The 20,064-nt window shown below is 43.4% G+C and overlaps 1 protein-coding gene across 1 annotated transcript in view; it reads right to left on the bottom strand.

The window, feature by feature from the left end:
* ANTXR1 (ANTXR cell adhesion molecule 1) overlaps positions 1–10,200 on the bottom strand; it is a 258,178-nt gene extending 247,978 nt beyond the window's left edge. The window contains exon 1 of the mRNA XM_086326257.1: positions 9,914–10,200. Coding sequence (XP_086182383.1) covers positions 9,914–10,065 — 152 coding nt within the window. The 5' untranslated portion in view covers positions 10,066–10,200. The remainder of the gene's footprint in view (positions 1–9,913) is intronic.
* Positions 10,201–20,064: the final 9,864 nt, after the last annotated feature.

Raw genomic sequence — 20,064 nt, forward strand, 5'->3', positions numbered from 1 at the left:
ACCATCACCATCAATACCATCACTGTCACCATCACCACCACCATCACATCATCACTATCATCATCACTATCACCACTGCAATCACCATCAATACCATCTTCACCATCACTGTCGCCCCCTCCACCATCATCCCCATCACCACTGCAATCGCCATCAACACCATCTTCACCGTCACTGTCGCCCCCTCCACCATCATCCCCATCACCACTGCAATCGCCATCAACACCATCTTCACCATCACTGTCGCCCCCTCCACCATCATCCCCATCACCACCACTGTACTGTCACCACCATCACCACCACCATTATCATCATCTAGGACACTCACATACCAAATGCTTCATTAAGGGTTTTAATTGAATATTATTTAATCTTCAGGATACTTCTGTGAGGCAGTAGTTTTAATACCTGTTTTATTAATGAGAAGACTGAGGTTCGGAAAGGCTAAAAAATCTGTTCAAGTCATACAACTTAGTAAAAGGTTGAGCTGGTATCTAAAGCCAGAAATGCCTGATTCCAAAGTCAGCTTTCTTAACCTCTGTGATTAGTCCAGTTCATGCCCCTGAGGAACTGGGGTATGTTTCCTGCCTGGAATCTTGACAGAAAGGGAACAAAGGATTGTCCTAGCAAACACTACGGCCTCCATGTGTATGCACACACGCAGGACCTGCCAACACAGCAGGGCAAAGCATGGCTTATTTGTGACCTTGGCTCTTCCTTCGCTATATCATGTTGAGCCTTCCATACCACCATCTAAAGTAAGAACTCTGCTTGGCATTCAGTTATCAGGTGTCTGCTTCCTTAGCCACATCCGCATGAGAGAGGAACAAGGCCATCACTATAGGACAGCTTTTCTGGTCTTTCTGTTCACTCTCATGATTTATTGTGGGAGGGAAAGAACCACATCACAATCACTTGGGAAATTTTCCAAAAGATACAAGCCTGCCCTTGACCCTTAAGGTTCTGATCTGGTCCCTAGTTGAGAACCACTGGTTGAGCACATTCATTTCCAAGGTCAGCAGTTTCCACTGGCCCTCTGGTTCCTCCTGTAGATAAATGCTCTTCCTCATCAGATGTAGTCCTACGATGCCTAAAATCAGTATCACTGGCATGCCTTGCTCTACCTGCTTTCTTTCAGTCAGGAGTTCTCAACCAGGGTGGTACCACCTCAAGGAAGGCATTTAGGGATATATGTAGAGGTATTTATTTATTGAGTGTCACAATGACTAGAAGCTCACGGCATTTACAAAGGAATGATCAGAAATGCTAAGCATCCTACAGTCCCTCTAAGTGAAGAACTGTCCACTGAAAATGGCAATGACACCTTCACTGAGAAACACATTTGGTTGGAACCCAGATACTCTTGATTCAAGGTCGGAATTAGCCTCTGCAACACACAGCATCCTCTGAGCCTGGCTGCCTCAGTGTTCCAGGGGCTGCTCTCCCCTGGTGTACAGGGGTGCCAAGTCGCTTCCGTTGCAGCCAACACTCTGCGACCCTACGGACTGTAGCCCACAGACTATTCTGTCCATGGGATTCTCCAGGCAAGAATGCTAGAGTCAGTTGCCTTATCTCTTCCAGGGGATAGTCCCGACCCAGGGATCGAACCCTTGTCTCAGGCATCTCCTGTATTGGTAGATGGGTTCTTTACCACCAGCACCACCTGGGCATCCCGCTCTCCCCTCACAGCTTTTCAAATTCCCTCATAGTCCACAAACTATGAACAAAGGGATTCTGAGCTTCTGAATACATTCATGTAATACTTAGCTATCAGGGAAACATGTCTCATCTTCATTTCTACTTTCTATTTAGTCTAATTTAATCCCGTGCCCACTGCACTGAATTTTTCATGTAAAGAATGGGAGCAATGGGCAAGGAAGGAAAAGAACAAGAGGCCATCACTGCCACACAGGCGGATTTGAACTGTCGTGTCTGACTGTAATTCCAGGTTGATGAACATATCTAAGACATGGATCAACACTGACCCTGGACCAGAAGTCTTATCCTTATATCCTCTCCCAGGGACTACTCCTTTCTTGCTTACTCAGGCAAAAGTAGTGTATAGTTAAAGATTTATAGTAAAGACTTTTCATGCCCACCCATATCTGGCTTTCCTCTCCCTTTAGAAAAACAGGAGGATGGTATTTTTCCACACCCTATTTGTTGGTTTGGTGGTGATGGCAGTGGGCCTTCCAGGTGGCTCAGTGGGTAAAGAATCCACCTGCAATGCAGGAGATGCAGGAGACATGGGTTTGATCCCTGGACTGGGAAGATCCCCTGGAGGAGGGCATGGCAACCCACTCCAGTATTTTTGCCTGGAGAATCCCATGGACAGAGGAGCCTGGTGCACCATGGTCCACAGGGTCCCAAAAAGTAGGACACGACTGAAGCTACTTGGCACGCACACCTGCGTGTGTGGTGATGGTAGTGGTAGTATTGATGGTGCGATGGTGGTGGTGATGTTGAGTAGTCACGTGACTAGTTCTGACCAGTGGGTTGTGAGTGAAGGATGCATGTCATTTCACATGTCTACAGAGTTGAATTTCCCTTTCCCATCAGATTCAATCTGGACAAATCATTAATTTATTGGCAGTGCTCCAGCCAGAGACTCTCCAGCATTTCCTTCCTTTGCAGCAATGATGGTAAAAGCCAGTATTGAGGAATTTGCACCAGTCTAGCTTCCAGGATAGCACCCTGAGCAGAGCCCCTGTTGCCCCTCACCAGATGTGTAGCAGAGACAGAAATTACAAAGATTTATACCTTTGCTGTTTTGTGTCACTGTGATTTGGGGGATTTTTTGTTACCATGGCATACCATAAACTGCACTGACTGAGTCAATGTTCTCCTGCATGCTTAGATTCTTTTCGTCTCTGTGCATAGATCGTGAGTCAGAGATGCCTGGATTTGAGGCTGATTTCACCACTTACAATGACCTTGGCTAACCTTGCTAAACCTCAGTTTCCTCATGTGTCAAATAGTGATCATGGCCTTATGTGGTTATAAAGGAGATAACTAAATGGGATCATACAGGCAAAATGTTTACACAATGCGTGGCAGGTAACATGGACTCAGTACACTTACTTATTTCTTCTCCTTTTTGATCTAAAATTGACTTTACCTGCGTGCATGGTAAGTCACTTTATTCGTGTCCAACTCTTTGCGAGCCTATGGACCGTAGCCCGCCAGACTCCTCTGTCCATGGGGATTCTCCAGGCAAAAATACTGCAGTGGGTTGCCATTCCCTTCTCTGGGGGAATCTTCCTAACCAGGGATCGAACCTCTGTCTCTTATGTCTCCTGCGTTGGCAGACATGTTCTTTACCACTAGCACCACCCGGGAAGCCCAACCTAACCTGCCCCCCGCCCCAAACCCTCATTAGAGCCTTTAGCTTTGCCTGCCTGGAGTCCTTCTAATGTCCTCCTACCTAAAAAGCAAATAGCTTTGGACTGCTTGCTGTTTTCTTCCATTCCTTGCAGCCTCCAGGACAGGACAGTGTTGACAACAGGTATTGTCACCTGTACTTTTACTGGAGCACACACTTGTGATCAGACTTGAGAACAAATCTATGCCAAATGAATGAAAGAATCAGCTCTTCCAGATGGAAGAAATCTAATCACTATTTTCAGTACAAACATGGTATGTCTGGGAAGCACATCAGGAAATAGCCAAATACCCACTTGGTCTTTTGTTGCCCAGTAATCACTGCAAGAGGCAAAATACAGTCTCTGGACATCATATCAAAAATAGACACATGTTCTAAATTCAGTTCAGTCGCTCAGTTGTGTCCAACTCTTTGCGACCCCATGAACCACAGCACACCAGGCCTCCCTGTCCATCACCAACTCCAGGAGTCCACCCAAACCCATGTCCATTGAGTCAGTGATGCCATCCAACCATCTCACCCTCTGTCATCCCCTTCTTCTCCTGCCCTCAATCTTTCCCAACATCAGGGTCTTTTCAAATGAGTCAGGTTTTCGCATCAGGTGGCCAAAATGTTGGAGTTTCAGCTTCAACATCAGTCCTTCCAATCAACACCCAGGCCTGATTTCCTTTAGGATGGGCAAATCCTATTTGCATTTGTGTGACAGCCAAGTCTCACTAAGGGATGCCAGAGTTTGCTCCTGGACTGTTGGGAGTCCTACAGGATTTGAAGATAATTGCAGGTTATCTCAGGATGGGTGCCTTCCTCCAGCACTCCTGGATTCTATTCTCAGCTTGACACTGAGTTTTACCAGGTCTCCACATATAGAGGTAATTACTTGGCAGGCCCAGACAGAAGCACAAAATAAAACAAAAGAGTTCTGCCCTATTTATTTTGAACCATAAGCCAAACCTTCCAATTTGCAAGCAGTTCTACCAACTGTTACCTGACCTGATAAGACCTCTCCAAAACTACAATTCTTTCAATTAAGGAAGAATAATGAAAAACCATCAAATCCATCTTGATATCAAAAAGAAGACATTCCAAGGCCCTGAAAAGCTATTTTCCCTGATGCTTCTCAGAATTATTACTGTATCATTTTCAAGGTACCTTCTAATGAACTCTGTCTTCCTTATTCAGAGTCAAGTTTGCATTTTCATTACTGGAAGTCTTCTTCCAAAGCACTTCTGAAAACAAGCTACATCTGTGAGTTTTAACATGTCTACAGAGTTGAATTTCCCCTTTCCACTGGATTAAATGTGAACAAATTATTAATTTATCAGATCTTTAAGGGCATTATAATCAGAGGTCCTTAGAGTCCTGCTACCCATCAGGTAATCCCCAGACCTCTGGAACATCTCCATGGGCTGCAGAGGGTTGGAGACCCTGAAACTTTCAATCAATTTAGAACTGCTTTAACAGCAGAGCAGTAGCTCCTCAATTAAGTAACCTTAGTTGCCTTATGCACCATCATTTCCTGAAACTCTGATGCAGGGATTTTTAATTCCTGGAATCTACCCAGTCGTATTGCCATGTGCTTCTCATTATGACCCAACTGCACAGGGCAATGATGAGTGGAAAGAGCTGGGCTGAGAGTCAGGAGCAGACAGCATCCCAGCTTTGTCATTATCTAATCCTAGGTCCTTCCACAGGTCACTTAATCCAGTGGGTTGACCAAGGTTGAACAGTTTTCTCATCAGTAAATTAGACACTAGTGCGTTTGCCCTAGCAACCAAGCAAGGTTTTCTCTGGGGCACTTGTGAGACGGTGTAAGTTTTAGGAGACTTTCGTTTTGACTCTAAAGATTTCTTTTGTAAGTTAGTAGCTGGGAATCCAGAACATGGTGTGGTTCCCAGTCTAATGTTATAAAAATCCATTTAATGACTGTGTCTCTGAAGTGTAACACATAGGAAGGGTTCTACAGAGCATCACCACATGTGACCACCCAATTTTGGATGCTGGGGTTGGACTTGCATGAGTGGCAAGACAGGGTCCCTTTGTATGGGGAAAAGAGGAAGAGAAAATTGGTGCTGAACAGAAAAGACGTCGTGGAGGGAGGAGCTGGGGAGTTCTAATGGGGAAGGAGCCCACACAGTGAGCCTGTAGAGGGTCTTTGCAAATGTAAGGATTTGTTGGGTGACAGGCTGTGGCTTTAGGAAACCCTGTAGGTCAACTATTCAAGGCTTACTGCCATCCTCCAGCTCACTATCTCCTCCACTTCTCCTGCCCCACCCCACTCAACCATTCTATTTTTGAAATCTGTAGGGCACACATGAATATAGCCAGCACTTCCCCAGACTCATGATGGAGAGTCCATTTTTTCCACTTAAGTGACTAACAGCTCTCTATAAAACAGACCAATATGTGATATATAAATATCTAGTGTAATAACAGAAGAGCCCTGCAAGAGAGGAAAGGTCCACGCATGTCCATGGGTTGGCCAACTGGGTGCACTAATCTTAGAGGGCCCTCTGGGAGATTTAAGGTGGCTAGCTGCTCCTTGACTGTTTTCCTCTGGATAAAGTCCTTCCAAATCTGACTTTTCAAATCCCTGATTGAATTCCCAGCAGTCTACTTTTCCTGACTGTAACCAGAAAAGCATGCTTGAATGAACATAAAATTCCATCATATAAAGCCTTGTGAAGCCCAGTCCATCAGCTCCGTGGCCAAAGCCGCTAATAATGCCCTATTGTGTTACTGTGGTAGTCTAGGTTATCATTATGAAGTCTTTGCTTCTGGTTGAGAAAACATGACGTTCCATTAAATGTATAATCTGGGTTTCTTCCAAGCCAGAGGTGCATTCTGCTTAAAGCTGAAATGAGCTGAGGTTTAATGTCACAGAAAAGAAGAGAACCATTCGCTGGGAAAAAAGGGAGTTGAGGGGTGGGGAGAAGAATGGTGAATCTACTGCCTTGTGAGCCACTGGTTTCAGCCTCTACAGTGTCTTGTCCGCCAGAGGATCTGAGAAGCCCAAGGAAAAAAAACTCATCAGCATTCTTTCCCTTTGCAAGCTGTAGTGTTTGGGTGCTGGACAGCACTTTCTGGGGAGGTACTTTCTAGGACAAAAGACCATGTCTTTAGGGACCAGCTGGGGGACTGTTTGCTATCACTGGCTTGTGGCCCATCCCCCAGCTTTGGGTTCCACAATCCCATAAATCAGCTCGAATCGAGATGGCAAACTGGAATTGCATACGCTTATCATACCAAGTTCTAGCAACTTTCTCATTCAGCACAAAAATGTCCCTCTCTTCAAGCAATAAGACAACTAAAAGAAGTCAGAGGAGTCCACCTCCATGTAAAGGTAGGTACCTGTAAAGGTCTCCCCACCATTTTTTTCCCAGAGCATTTTTGGGTCCTCAACATTGCCAAGGACCCTATGGTGTATTTAGAAATGTACTCCAGGATTAGACATGAAAGCAAATCCTCTATAACTGTGAGGGGCTTGGAGTTCAGCACTCTGGTTAAGAGAGTCCCCTCACACTTGAAGTGACTTTTTAAAAACTCAAAATAACTTATTTTTGTTGAATATGAAAGTACTATACATTCATTGTAGAAAAATTTGAAGATTCAGAAAAGTGTAAAAAAAGAATTTTAAAATTCTACTTTCTACAGACAAATACTATTACATATTGGGTAAATAAAGACACACATGTGTTTAGCATTTTTTACAAAGGTAGAAACATAGCGTATAATGTTTGGTAATTGTATTTTCCCTTAAGAGTATATTATGTGCACTGTGTTTCTCCTAAAAATATCTTACATGCATGTATAACATGTGTACTCAATATCATGCATATACCACGTCTAACTTATTAAAGCCTCTGTTGTTGGACATTTAGATAATTTTCAGCTTCATTATCATAAACAGCACAGCCACGAACATATAGGCACTCTTTTCTGACTATCTTGGAGTTTTCCTTTGATACGTGTTGCCATGCTATCTTCTTGTCTATGCTATTCAAAATAATAGACACATATGGCTACTGAAATTTATATTAAACTTAAATAAAATAGAAAGTTCATTTCCTCAGTCCCACTGGACACATTTCAGGAGTCCATACCCACATATGGCTAGTGGCTACCGTACTGGAAAGCACAAAAAGAGAGTATTTCCATCATCATAGAAAGTTTTACTGGAGAGCACAAACCTAGAAAGACCAAACCAAATTTATATTTTCCTTATAAGATATGACAACGGCCCTCATTCCCACAAGTTAGCCAATGCTGAATATTACAATTCTTTAAAAATCTTTGCCAACGTAATAAATATTACATCTTGTTTGATTTTCCCATTTCTTTGCTAGGGAACTTGAACTTTTTTGTTTATTACCTTTCATAATTTTTTGTGATTTATTCATATAGTAAGCCTGTTTTCTACTGAGATGATCTTTTAAAAACTGCTTATTACATTTTAAGGTTACTCTATAGAGGCGAATTTATGTTGCAAAAGTTTTTGTAACTTGTTATCTTTTATTTGTGGCATTTTTTTCGCTTATAGACATGTCAGATTTTAATATATGTAAATCTTTTTGCAGTTTTCTTTATTGTTGCTACTCTGTTTTTAAAGCTCCAAAGTTAAGATTACAGTAATACTCATTAAGTTTTCTTCTAATTCTTTCAATACTTCATTTTTCAATTAAATGTTTAACATTAAAATCTTTAATTCCCTTGGAATTTATCTTGGTGGTGGTGGTGGGGGTAAAGAGTAAATCTAAACTTCTTCTTTTCCTATGGACCAACCATTTGTTCAAGAACCATTTTTTAAAAAGCCATCCTGTGTTTTATTAATTTGCCTCACAGTACATTTTAATATTTGGAGATATAAGTATTCATTATTCTTTTTCCAAAATGTTTTAGCTCTTAATACTTGTTTTTTTTTTTTTTCTCTAAGATAAACCTAGAATCATTTTGCTAAATTCCTCTCACCAACAAAATTCTTTCAGAACTCTGATTTTAAAGTTTAATTCAATCTATAAGGTAATTTGGAAAGAGTTTGATAAATCTGCAATGTGGAGTTGTTCCATTCCAGGACATGGTGATTCTGTCCATTTTCAAGCTTCCTGTATGTTCTTCTGAACTGGCTTTAAAAAAAAAAAAAAAGGCAAAATGATGGGCATCTGTGTTTTCAGATGGTCTGAATCTGTGAGCTGGTGATCCCAGCCGCTAGAAGTAACAAAAGAAATTCCATTTCTTAGCACTGGAGTATATTTTCAGTATCCACCTTCTCATAAATCTGCAGGAAAGAGATCTCCCTTTTCATCCAAAGAATCTGGAGTTCAAAACAGCCTTTACGGAAAAAAACCAAACTCCAGGGGCAACTGCAAAGCACATTTGGTGTCTAGCTGGCCAGCTTGCTTTGCAGGACTCTTTTTCCAACTCGCAAATACTTTCCAGTCTGTGAAACTCATGTCCCCTCCACTGTACCAGCAAGCGTCCCGTCCTGGCAGCGGGGCGCTCACAGGACGCTAGTGAGCACTGATCTTCGCTGAGGGGCTTTTTATTGTTAAAGCTGCTTTTTAGTTGATAGCAGGCAACTTCCTTGAATGACTGTGGCTTGGCAAGTCTACGGGGGATTGGGCAGAGTTCAGTTCTCCCTTGAACAGTCCTGAAGCCTCATCCATTTTTGCAAGAAAACCAGGGCTCCTGCACTTCCCTGGTAGCCCACCAGTCAAATCGCCAAGAACTTGACTTCGCCTGCATCAGGGTTTCTCAAGCCCAGAGGGAGGAGAAATATACCCGCAGGGGACTTTTGGCAATGTCTGGAGACATTTTTGCCTGTCACCACGGAGAGACTAGTGGGGGTTGGGGAGTGGGGTGGGGGACGTTATGGAGCGGGTAGTACCAGCATCTACAGGGTAGCGGCCAGGGATGCTCAACATTCTACAACTCACAAAACATCCTACAACTCACAAGACGTCCCCACAACAAAGAACTCCCTAGCCTCAAACTTAGTGAAGTGGAGAAATTCGCCTTATATTCCCACGAAGTGCCCAGTCTGCCTACATTCTATGATGAGGAACCAGGGAAAAGGAATATGTAGGGCAGAGTTTTTAAACAAGAGACGATTGGCTTTTAAAAGCCCACGCCGCTTACTTTAGACGTGCCTGAACGTTGTTCTACCTCTCCTAAGTCAGCTTTTCTCACCAAGGATTCTAAAGCAAATGGAAAAGGTTCACAGAGAGGTAGTAGGTCAACAGCGTCTTTACACTCCCATCCTCAAACTCAGGCGCCTCGGTCGCCGGAAAGCAAGGCAGAGAAGAAGCTGTCTGGAGAACAAGCAGCGACGCCTGCCCGTCCGGCTCCTGCAGCCGGGAAGGATGGGGACGCGCGCTCGGTCCACAAAGGCGCAGAGCTGGGGCCAGCGCCACCTCCCGCGGCCCCTCTGGGTCCCTGGAGATGCGCGCCTGTCCCAAAGCCACCCTGCCAAGGAGCCCAGCCCGGGAAGAAAGCATCATCAGCTTAGCCTAGGGTGGAACAACTCACGGCACTTACTTGTCCAGAATGAAGTACAGGTCAAATCCCCCGTAGCAGGCTGGACCCCCTTCCTCCCTGCGTCCCCCTTGCCCGGCGCAGATGAGCACAAAAGTGGCCAAAGAGAGACACTTGAAGCCAATGCCCAGGGCTTTCTGCTCCACGGTGGCCATGACCTGCAGCCCAAGGGAGAGGGTATGGTCCTCTCCTCCCCACGCTCCTCGAACTCGCCAGGACCCTCAGGGGCGCGCCATCCGAGGGGCCCTCCTCTCGGGCCCTTTATTCCCCCTCGCTCTCCCGAAAAACTCCCCGGAAGCAATTGTCTGGAGGAGTTCAAGGTTTTCCTTCTGGTTTCCGCTACGATTCTGTTTCTAGGTTTCGGGTTTCAAGAATCCCAATACTGTAGTCCGCTTTTTTTTAAAGGGGCTGCTCCTGACTCGGGCCGGCGGGCCGCTCGGGAGGCAGCGCTGAGGTTTTGCAATTGAAGCAGTTCCGTCCTGACGGTTCTTTGTCCCAGATTTTAAATATTTTGGGGTGGGTTTTCAAATTGTTCTTGGTTGGGGGAGTGCTTACTCTTTTCTCCCTCCTTTCAACCCCCCCGCCCCTTTCATATTTTGATGAGGAAAGAAAGTTCAAAGGGTGCCACCTTGTGGCCAAGGACGGCGAAAGCACTCTTGCGCGTTCTAGGGAGCCTGGCTGTGCACGTTTCTTATTCCTTCTTTTTTCTCACGCATCTTTTCTTTCACTCTCCATTTTTAGTTCTTCCTCACTCGCTAGCCTTTTTATCCTTGTTCTTTCTTTTCCTGTTCTACGTCCGCTGATAAGGTCCATGTAAGCAATTGGTGAGAACTTACTCCAAGCACCACGGCTCTGACCCCAGGCTAGGACCTTTGCAAACAAGATGCTGGACAAACGAGCAGAGAAGAACGGGCCTTTGTTATCTGAATTACCCAAGTGACCTTACTGTACACTTACCGCAGATCATAAAAGAGACTGTTAGGATGCGGTCATGTGACTGTAAACAGCAAAAACAGTACCACACAGAAAGCTGTTCCTGGCATGAAACAGCGGAGCATTCTAGACGGTCTCCAACTCCGATTTTGGAGATTCTGTGGTAAGTTCTTTTCAGCCTGTGAACTTTGACTTTTTTCACCCAATCTTTGATTTAAGACAGAGGAAACAAACAGCTTACAAGAATGTGAACCTTCCAAACAGTTTGGGACTGCCAGAGAAGCTCGGTTTTATACAGGGAGAGATCCTCTTTAGAGTGGGCTCTGGACCCCCGTTCCCAGCGGGAACTCAAGTTTTATCTTCCTATGTCTTCCACTCTGGGAATCCTCAATACACACTCGTGCTCTGTATTTCAGGATTATTGCTCCAGACACTCATCTTCTCCTCTGCTTGAGAGCCTCTAAATTTTGGAGATTCCTAATTGCACTGCTGCTGCTGCTGCTAAGTCGCTTCAGTCGTGTCCGACTCTGTGCGACCCCGTAGACGGCAGCCCACTAGGCTGCCTCCAAAATGTTCCTTTATGGTCTTCATCTCCTGATATTCACACCTCCTCTCCCACACTGAATGAGACTGAACTGTGTGTAATAAATAAGGTACAGCAGAATGATGGTTTGTGACTTCTGAGAATATAAAAGATATTGTGCATTTATCTTTTTAAATTAGAATTTTCTCCAGATGTATGTGTAGGAGTGAGATTGCTGGATTATATAATAAGTCTATTCTTAGTTTTTAAAGGAACCTCTATCCTGTTCTTCACACTGGTTGTACCAATTTACATGGTCACCAACAGTGTGGGAGGGTTCCATTTGCTTCACACTCTCTCCAGACTTCATTATTTGTGGACTCTTTGATGATGGCCATTCTGACTGGTGTGAAGTGATACCTCATTATAGTTTTGATGTGCATTTCTTTAATAATTAGTGACTGAGCATCTTTTCATGTGCCTGTGGACCAGCTGCATTTCTTCTTCAGAGAAATGTCTGTTTAGGTCTTCTGCCTGTTTTCTGATGGGGTTGTTTGGTTTTTTTATATCGAACTGTTTGACACCAATGTTCATAGCAGAACTAATTACAGTAGCCAAGACATGGAAGCCACCTAAGTGGCCATCCACAGATGAAAGGATAAAGAAGATATGGTATATATGGACAATGGAATATCACTAAGCCATAAAAAGGAATGAAATAATGCCATTTGCAACAACATGGATGGACTTAGAGATTATCACACTAAGTGAAGGAAGTCAGAGGAAAAAAATAGCATTTGGTGGTATTTAAAATGTATACTTTCCCAGGTGGTGCTGGTGTTAAAGAACCCACCTGCCTATGCAGCAGACCCAAGAGGCTTGGGTTCGATCCCTGGGTCAGGAAGATCCCCTGGAGAAGGACATGGCAACCCACTCCAGGATTCATGCCCCAAGAATCCCATGGACAGGGAGCCTGGTGAGCTCATGGGATCGCAAAGAGTCGGACACAACTGAGTGACTAACACATACTCCAGAATATATATGTGGAGTCTAAAAATATACAAGTGGACTTATTTACAAATCGGAAATGGACTCACATACCTAGAAAACAAACTTATGGTTACCAAAGAGGAAAGTGCAGGGGGAGGGGTAAATTAGGAGTTTGGGATGAACTCCTATATAGAGAATAGGTAAACAACAAGGTCCTACTGGGTAGCACGGGGAACTCCATTCAAAACCCCTTGTAATAAACTGTAATGGAAAAGAATCTTAAAAAAGAATAGATATGTATATGAATCACTTTGCTGTAAACCTGAAACAATTACAGTATTGTAAATCAACTATATTTTAATAATAATGATAATAAAAGATATTGCGGTTTCCTCCTTGTTCTCCTGTACTGCTTTCTCTGGGGAACCCAGTGCCATGTCATGAGATTGCTCAAGCAGCCCTGTGGAAGAGTCCATGTAGTAAGAAGCTTACTGCACCTGCTGACAGCCAGCATCGATCAGCCAGCCACGTGAATAACCCATCTTGGAGGTGGATCCTCCAGCCCCAGTGAAGCCTTCAGATGACTACAGTCCTGACTGACTTCTTGACTGTAACCTCATGAGAACCTCAAAGCCAGAACCACTCAACCAAGCCAATTTCAGATTCTTGACCCACAAAAATTATGAGAGAATGAAAGTGTATGTATGTTTCAAGCATCAAATTTTGAGGGCAATTTGTTATGCAATAATAGACAACTAAGAAATGCCTATTATCATGTTAAAAATTTTCGGCTATCTTTAGGGGGAAAAAAATGTCTAACTGTATTTTCCAAGCTTAGTTGACCAAGAAACTGTTCTTTTTTTTGAAAAGTACTGTACCTATTAATACTTATACTTTAGGAATAACTACTCTCAGGAAAAAAATAATTGCAGGGAGATTAAAATACTCTAACTTATCCAAGTTTTTTTTTTTTTTTTTTCATATATTCTCCCTCTCTCCAAAACTGAAAACCTCTCCTGGTCCCATTGCAGCTCTATGATGAGAAAGAAGGTGAGGAACATCTACCGAAATTAAGTGGGTAGATGAATGCAGAAAAACCAGAGGAAACTGATTAGAGAAGGAACATGAGATAGAAAAACATACTGAAGAGAACATTTGTGGGTAACAGGATTGGCAAAGGAAAAGAAAGGGCTTGAACCTGAAAGGGATTTAGGGGATGGGGGGGTCAGGGAAGCTTAGGAGTGTCTTCTCTCATCCTCATGCTCTAGGGACTCTCTTTAAAGTTTGGGTGACAGAAGCGTGTTTTGAAGGGTTTATAGATTAGGAAGCTAGTCTGGCAGGGGATCAGAAGAGTCTTAACAGAACTCTTCAAAGTTAGAGACACGATTGTTAAAGATAAGTGAGGGAATTCCCGCGGGAATTCCCGCAGTAGGAAGCCGTGGGGAGGGAAATTCAGTATGAAACAAAGTTATGGGAAACGGGAAAGAGTGGATCGGTCTCCCCTGGGACAAAGAGGGTTCTTTCGAGGACAGAGAGTTAGATGGATTCAGATACTTGAAAGCCCAAGTTGCCTGTTTTTCTTTCACTATCCTAGATAAAGTGAAAGTCACTCAGTCATGTCCGACTCTTTGTGACCTCATGGACTATACAGTCCATGGAATTTTCCAGGCCAGAATACTGGAGTGGGTAGCCTTTCTCTTCTCCAGTGGATCTTCCCAACCCAGGAATGGAACCCAGGTATTCCCCGCATTGCAGGTGGATTCTTTACCAACTGAGCTATCAGTTCAGTTCAGTTCAATCGCTCAGTTGTGTCTGACTCCTTGCGACCCCTTGAATTGCAGCACGCCAGGCCTCCCTGTCCATCACCAACTCCCGGAGTTCACTCAGACTCACGTCCATCGAGTTAGTGATGCCATCCAGCCATCTCTTCCTCTGTCGTCCCCTTCTCCTCCTGCACCCAATGCCTCCCAGCATCAGAGTCTTTTCCAATGAGTCAACTCTTCGCATGAGGTGGCCAAAGTACTGGAGTTTCAGCTTTAGCATCATTCCTTCCAAAGAAATCCCAGGGCTGATCTCCTTCAGAATGGACTGGTTGGATCTCCTTGCAGTCCAAGGGACTCTCAAGAGTCTTCTCCAACACCACAGTTCAAAAGCATCAATTCTTCGGCGCTTAGCCTTCTTCACAGTCCAACTCTCACATCCATATATGACCACTGGAAAAACCACAGCCTTGACTAGACAGACCTTTGTTGGCAAAGTAATGTCTCTGCTTTTGAATATGCTATCTAGGTTGGTCATAACTTTCCTTCCAAGGAGTAAGCGTCTTTTAATTTCATGGCTGCAGTCACCATCTGCAGTGATTTTGGAGCCCAGAAAAATAGTCTGACACTGTTTACACTGTTTTCCCATCTATTTCCCATGAAGTGATGGGACCAGATGCCATGATCTTCGTTTTCTGAATGTTGAGCTTTAACCCAACTTTTTCACTCTCCACTTTCACTTTCATCAAGAGGCTTTTTAGTTCCTTTTCACTTTCTGCCATAAGGGTGGTGTCATCTGCATGTCTGAAGTTATTGATATTTCTCCCAGCAATCTTGATTCCAGCTTGTGTTTCTTCCAGTCCAGCATTTCTCATGATGTACTCTGCGTATAAGTTAAATAAGCAGGGTGACAATATACAGCCTTGACATACTCCTTTTTCTATTTGGAACCAGTCTGTTGTTCCATGTCCACTTCTATCTGTTGCTTCCTGACCTGCATACAAATTTCTCAAGAGGCAGATCAGGTGGTCTGGTATTCCCATCTCTTTCAGAATTTTCCACAGTTTATTGTGATCCACACAGTCAAAGGCTTTGGCATAGTCAATAAAGCAGAAATAGGTGTTTTTCTGGAACTCTCTTGCTTTTTCTATGATCCAGCAGATGTTGGCAATTTGATCTCTGGTTCCTCTGCCTTTTCTAAAACCAGCTTGAACATCAGGAAGTTCACGGTTCACGTATTGCTGAAGCCTGGCTTGGAGAATTTTGAGCATTACTTTACTAGCATGTGAGATGAGTGCAATTGTGCGGTAGTTTGAGCATTCTTTGGCATTGCCTTTCTTTGGGATTGGAATGAAAACTGACCTTTTCCAGTCCTGTGGCCACTGCTGAGTTTTCCAAATTTGCTGGCATATTGAGTGCAGCACTTTCACAGCATCATCTTTCAGGATTTGAAATAGCTCAACTGGAATTCCATCACCTCCACTAGCTTTGTTCATAGTGATGCTTTCTAAGGCCCACTTGACTTCACATTCCAGGATGTCTGGCTCTAGCTCAGTGATCACACCATCGTGATTATCTGGGTCGTGAAGATCTTTTTTGTACAGTTCTTCCGTGTATTTTTGCCATCTCTTCTTAATATCTTCTGCTTCTGTTAGATCCATACCATTTCTGTCCTTTATTGAGCCCATCTTTGCATGAAATGTTCCTTTGGTATCTCTAATTTTCTTGAAGAGATCTCTAGTCTTTCCCATTCTGTTGTTTTCCTCTATTTCTTTGCGTTGATCGCTGAAGAAGGCTTTCTTATCTCTTCTTGCTATTCTTTGGAACTCTGCATTCAGATGCTTATATCTTTCCTTTTCTCCTTTGCTTTTTGCTTTTCTTCTTTTCACAGCTATTTAAGGCCTCCCCAGACAGCCATTTTGCTTTTTTGCATTTCTTTTCCATGGGGATGGTCTTGATCCCTGTCTCCTGTACAATGTCAGGGAATCATTAATACATCTTGACCATTTCTAGATTTTAAAGTCACTCTACCTTTTCCTCTCTCTCACTAGTCCAGAGAAATCCATTTCATGTGCATCTTCCAGTTAGAGAGTTTTTGCCAGCTTCACTCACTATGGAGAGGTATCCTCCAAATATGCCCATGAAGTGAACTTGATATTGAGCCATGGAGATATGGTTAATCTCATGGAATGCTGAGTAGAACAAAGATGTCCAGAGTCTATAACAAGACAAATGAAGTCCCTGGTATGATATCAAAATGGTGGTTCAGCAGGTCCTCAAGAGGAGACATTTTCAGGTTCTTCAAATTGGCAATATTTTCTTTTGGAAGTGAAAATGTAACAGACTTATAATTAGTGCACATAGGGAAATGAAAGGGGTGGATCAGTTCCTTGAGGTTGGAGAAGAAGTTTGGAAGAGTTTTCAATGGGTTTCTGCTAGCATTTCTCAGATTGATTTCACAGCTCAGAGATATTCAAGTATCAAGATACCTTTCCACAGATGTTATCATCTTCTCAAGGAAATGCTAAATATTCTACCTGGACTAAGGGTATCCAGGGTTCTAATCTCTTTATAGAACATTGGCTGGCCTTCCCAGGTTTCACAGAGAAAGCCATATGGAGTTTGGAAGGAACTCCCCCGCTTCTCAAAGTCAAGTCAGTGGAAGAATGATATAAATGATGGTGCTGGGGCTATGGAAAGATATTTCTGGGGTTGAAGAAGCACAAGGGCAAATTAACCATGCACGTGAAAGTGTTTGAGTGATAACTGGAAGTCAAGGCAGGGAAGAGCTTCTTGGAGGAAGAAACAGTCAACAGTGCCACATCGTGTGGAAGTCAAGAGCATAAGCAGTGAGAAAACACTACTGGTCTGACATGTGTGTTATCGTGTCACCAAGGAGCATGCCAGTGGAGTAGTGCAGGGAGATGTTGGACTGCAATGAGTGGCCAGGAAGGGGAAACTTCTGTGTCAAGAAGAAAGAGGGACAGGTGGTAACTTGTGAATGTTTGCACATTTTATGACACAGAGAAGGATCCCAGGATACCTAAGAATGCCAAGAATTTCAAGTTCCCTGGCTTCCAAAAGATGGGGACTTTGTAATACTAGACTGACCATCTTAAGGCTTTATCTTGCACTCTAATCACTATTTCACATGAATTTTCCAGGCTTCTTTCTTTGAGACAGAAATTGTTAAATATGACCTACCTGTCTACCAGCCCCTAGTGACTCACTCTCCATCATTTGTCCTCTACTCTTCAACACATACGATTGAGCCCTTTTGTCAAGCTCTCAAAAACAAAGTTTGCTCTCCTGATAACATTGCCATCTAATCTTCTAAGAATCCAATTGAGTACCAAAGGACCATTGGTCTAGGTTTTTGGCAAAGGTTTTGGAAGCTCCAGATAACAGAGTCTACCAAAGAAAACTTGGATAATTATTTCTTTAGGAATACTTGTTCACAGTATGGACAGATCTGGCATCCTCTGCCAAAATTTGTGTCAGTCAAATATGCTCAATGTTTGCTAAGGTCTTGGAGGTCTCACAGGTCCTCGGGCTTTGGTGAGACTCCATAGCCTTTTAAGGCAAAACAGCTTTTAGTTAAAAAAAAAAAAATCTCTTTTCATTGTTATGAGATTTCCTTCATGCTTATCTTCCGTTAGGACCACCACTTGCAAAAATTCAAGAGAGCATTCCTAGGAGCAATTTATTGTCCATAACAATATTTCTAAAGAATCTGAATTATTTGAATGCTGGTTTTTGGTCATAGGAAAAGAAAAGCCACCAGTAATAGCTTTAAGTCCAGCGGCAGAATCATGATTTATAGCTAAATAACTTGATGCATTCCATAAGACAGGTTATCCACAACCTCAGCTCTGAAACAGGCAAAACCTTGCTAAATCCAGCATGCTAAAGCCCAGCACTGCTGCTGCTACTGCTAAGTTGCTTCAGTTGTGTCCAACTCTGTGGGACTCCATAGATGGCAACCCACCAGGCTCCCCCGTCCCTGGGATTCTCCAGGCAAGAACGCTGGAGTGGGTTGCCATTTCCTTCTCCAATGCATAAAAGTGAAAAGTGAAAAGTGAAAGTGAAGTTACTCAGTCGTGTCCGACTCTTAGCAACCCCATGGACTGCGGCCCACCAGGGTCCTCCATCCATGGGATTTTCCAGGCAAGAGTACTGGAGTGGGGTGCTATTGCCTTCTCTGAACACGGGCTAACTTAAAAATCAGTTAACTTCACTATATCCCTTGATTCAATTTAGGGCAATCCCAAAACCCTGTTTACAGCCATCCAAGTGAAGAGAAAGAACTTATTCAACACAGTCCCAACCCAACTCTAATAAATTCAGAGCCATGAAAAAAAATGAGCCAATTTCATATATCTGTCAGCATTATCCCAGAGACAGACCATGCATAATATGGTTCACAGCTGAGTTCAGCTAAGCCTACAGACCATCCCAGTAGATCCTAAACCACATCCAAGCCCAGCCTGAAGTTGAACTGCTTACCTCCTTTAGCCTAATCCAACCAGAGTTTAGCCAAAGCTCAAAGTCAAACACAGCAAGCCTTATTCACATCCCTACAAGGACTAGCAATAGCACCCCACTCCAGTACTCTTGCCTGGAGAATCCCATGGATGGAGGAGCCTGGTGGGCTACAGTCTGTGGGGTTGCTGAGAGTTGGACACGACTTCACGACTTCACTTTCACCTTTCACTTTCATGCATTGGAGAAGGAAATGGCAACCCACTCCAGTGTTCTTGCCTGGAGAATCCCAGGGATGGGGGAGCCTGGTGGGCTGCCGTCTATGGGGTCGCACAGAGTCAGACACGACTGAAGTGACTTAGCAGCAGCAGCAACAAGGACTCAGCCAAGAGAATAATCCATGATTCATACCAACATATTGAAAAAAGAAATCCATTCCAGAGCCTCACAAGACCCAAAGCCTTGCAAACAAAACATTTACTTCATCTAGAGTAGAGACCAGGCCCGTCAAATACAGAACCCAGAAGAGGGATGAACTGGACCAGTACAGATAATCCAAGGTACTGACAGGTCCAGAATTTACAAATGCCTAATGGAAGCTTTATCAGATGACTCGAGGCCAGCACAAAGGTACATACAAGACCAGTTCAGCCCTTTTCTACCCAGTTCTGCTCAGTCTTGGCATATTTCAGGGTATTAAAAACCAAGGTCTTACTCAGAGACCCTGGACCAGTTTATAATTGAAGACGACACAAAAAACCTACCTAGGCCTGTCAAGCCCATAACTCCTTCAACACTTTTGGTAGTGGCCACTGTCCAAGTTCTAAGCCAAAAAGAACAGTGGTTCTCAAAGTGTGTGAATACATGTGTGTGTGGGTGGGGAAGTGTGAAAGGTGGGGGCAAAGATATTAATCACCCTGGAATAACCAATGGAGTTTTTTCAAGATATATATCTCTGTAAAATATCAGAAATGGATGTGGAGATTCCAGGGACACGTACAGTTTAATACAGCCTTACAGTGAGCAATTTCTTTTTCATCTCTACCTTTTTCTTCTCTGATGAGATCTGTTGAAATAGGTAGAATTAATGGTAATTCCCATAAACTATTTGAGCACTAGGCAGGACACACACTAATAAATAGTGTAATTGCACAACAGGCTATTTGAGACAAAGCACAGCTCTGCCATTATTAATGGGTGACCGAGCAAGTCAAGTGACCTATCTGTAGTACAATTTCCCATCTGTGAAATTGGGTTAATATTACTTACCTCATTGGATTGTTGTATGGTTTCAATGGGATAATATATTACATGTGGCCTTCAGGAAGCACACAGTAGATTTTGGCTTTTAGGGTTATTGAGAAATTCTGGGAAATTGCATGTGAATTTGTTCTAGGGATGAAAAGAGTAAGTTTAGAAGAACCACTTTCAGAGTGTTTGATTTTCTACCACCAATGAAACAAAGC

This window comes from Bos grunniens, chromosome 11 (assembly GCF_055505025.1).
Source record: "Bos grunniens cultivar Pamir isolate PY7600 chromosome 11, Bosgru_T2T1.0, whole genome shotgun sequence".
NCBI lineage: Eukaryota > Metazoa > Chordata > Mammalia > Artiodactyla > Bovidae > Bos > Bos grunniens.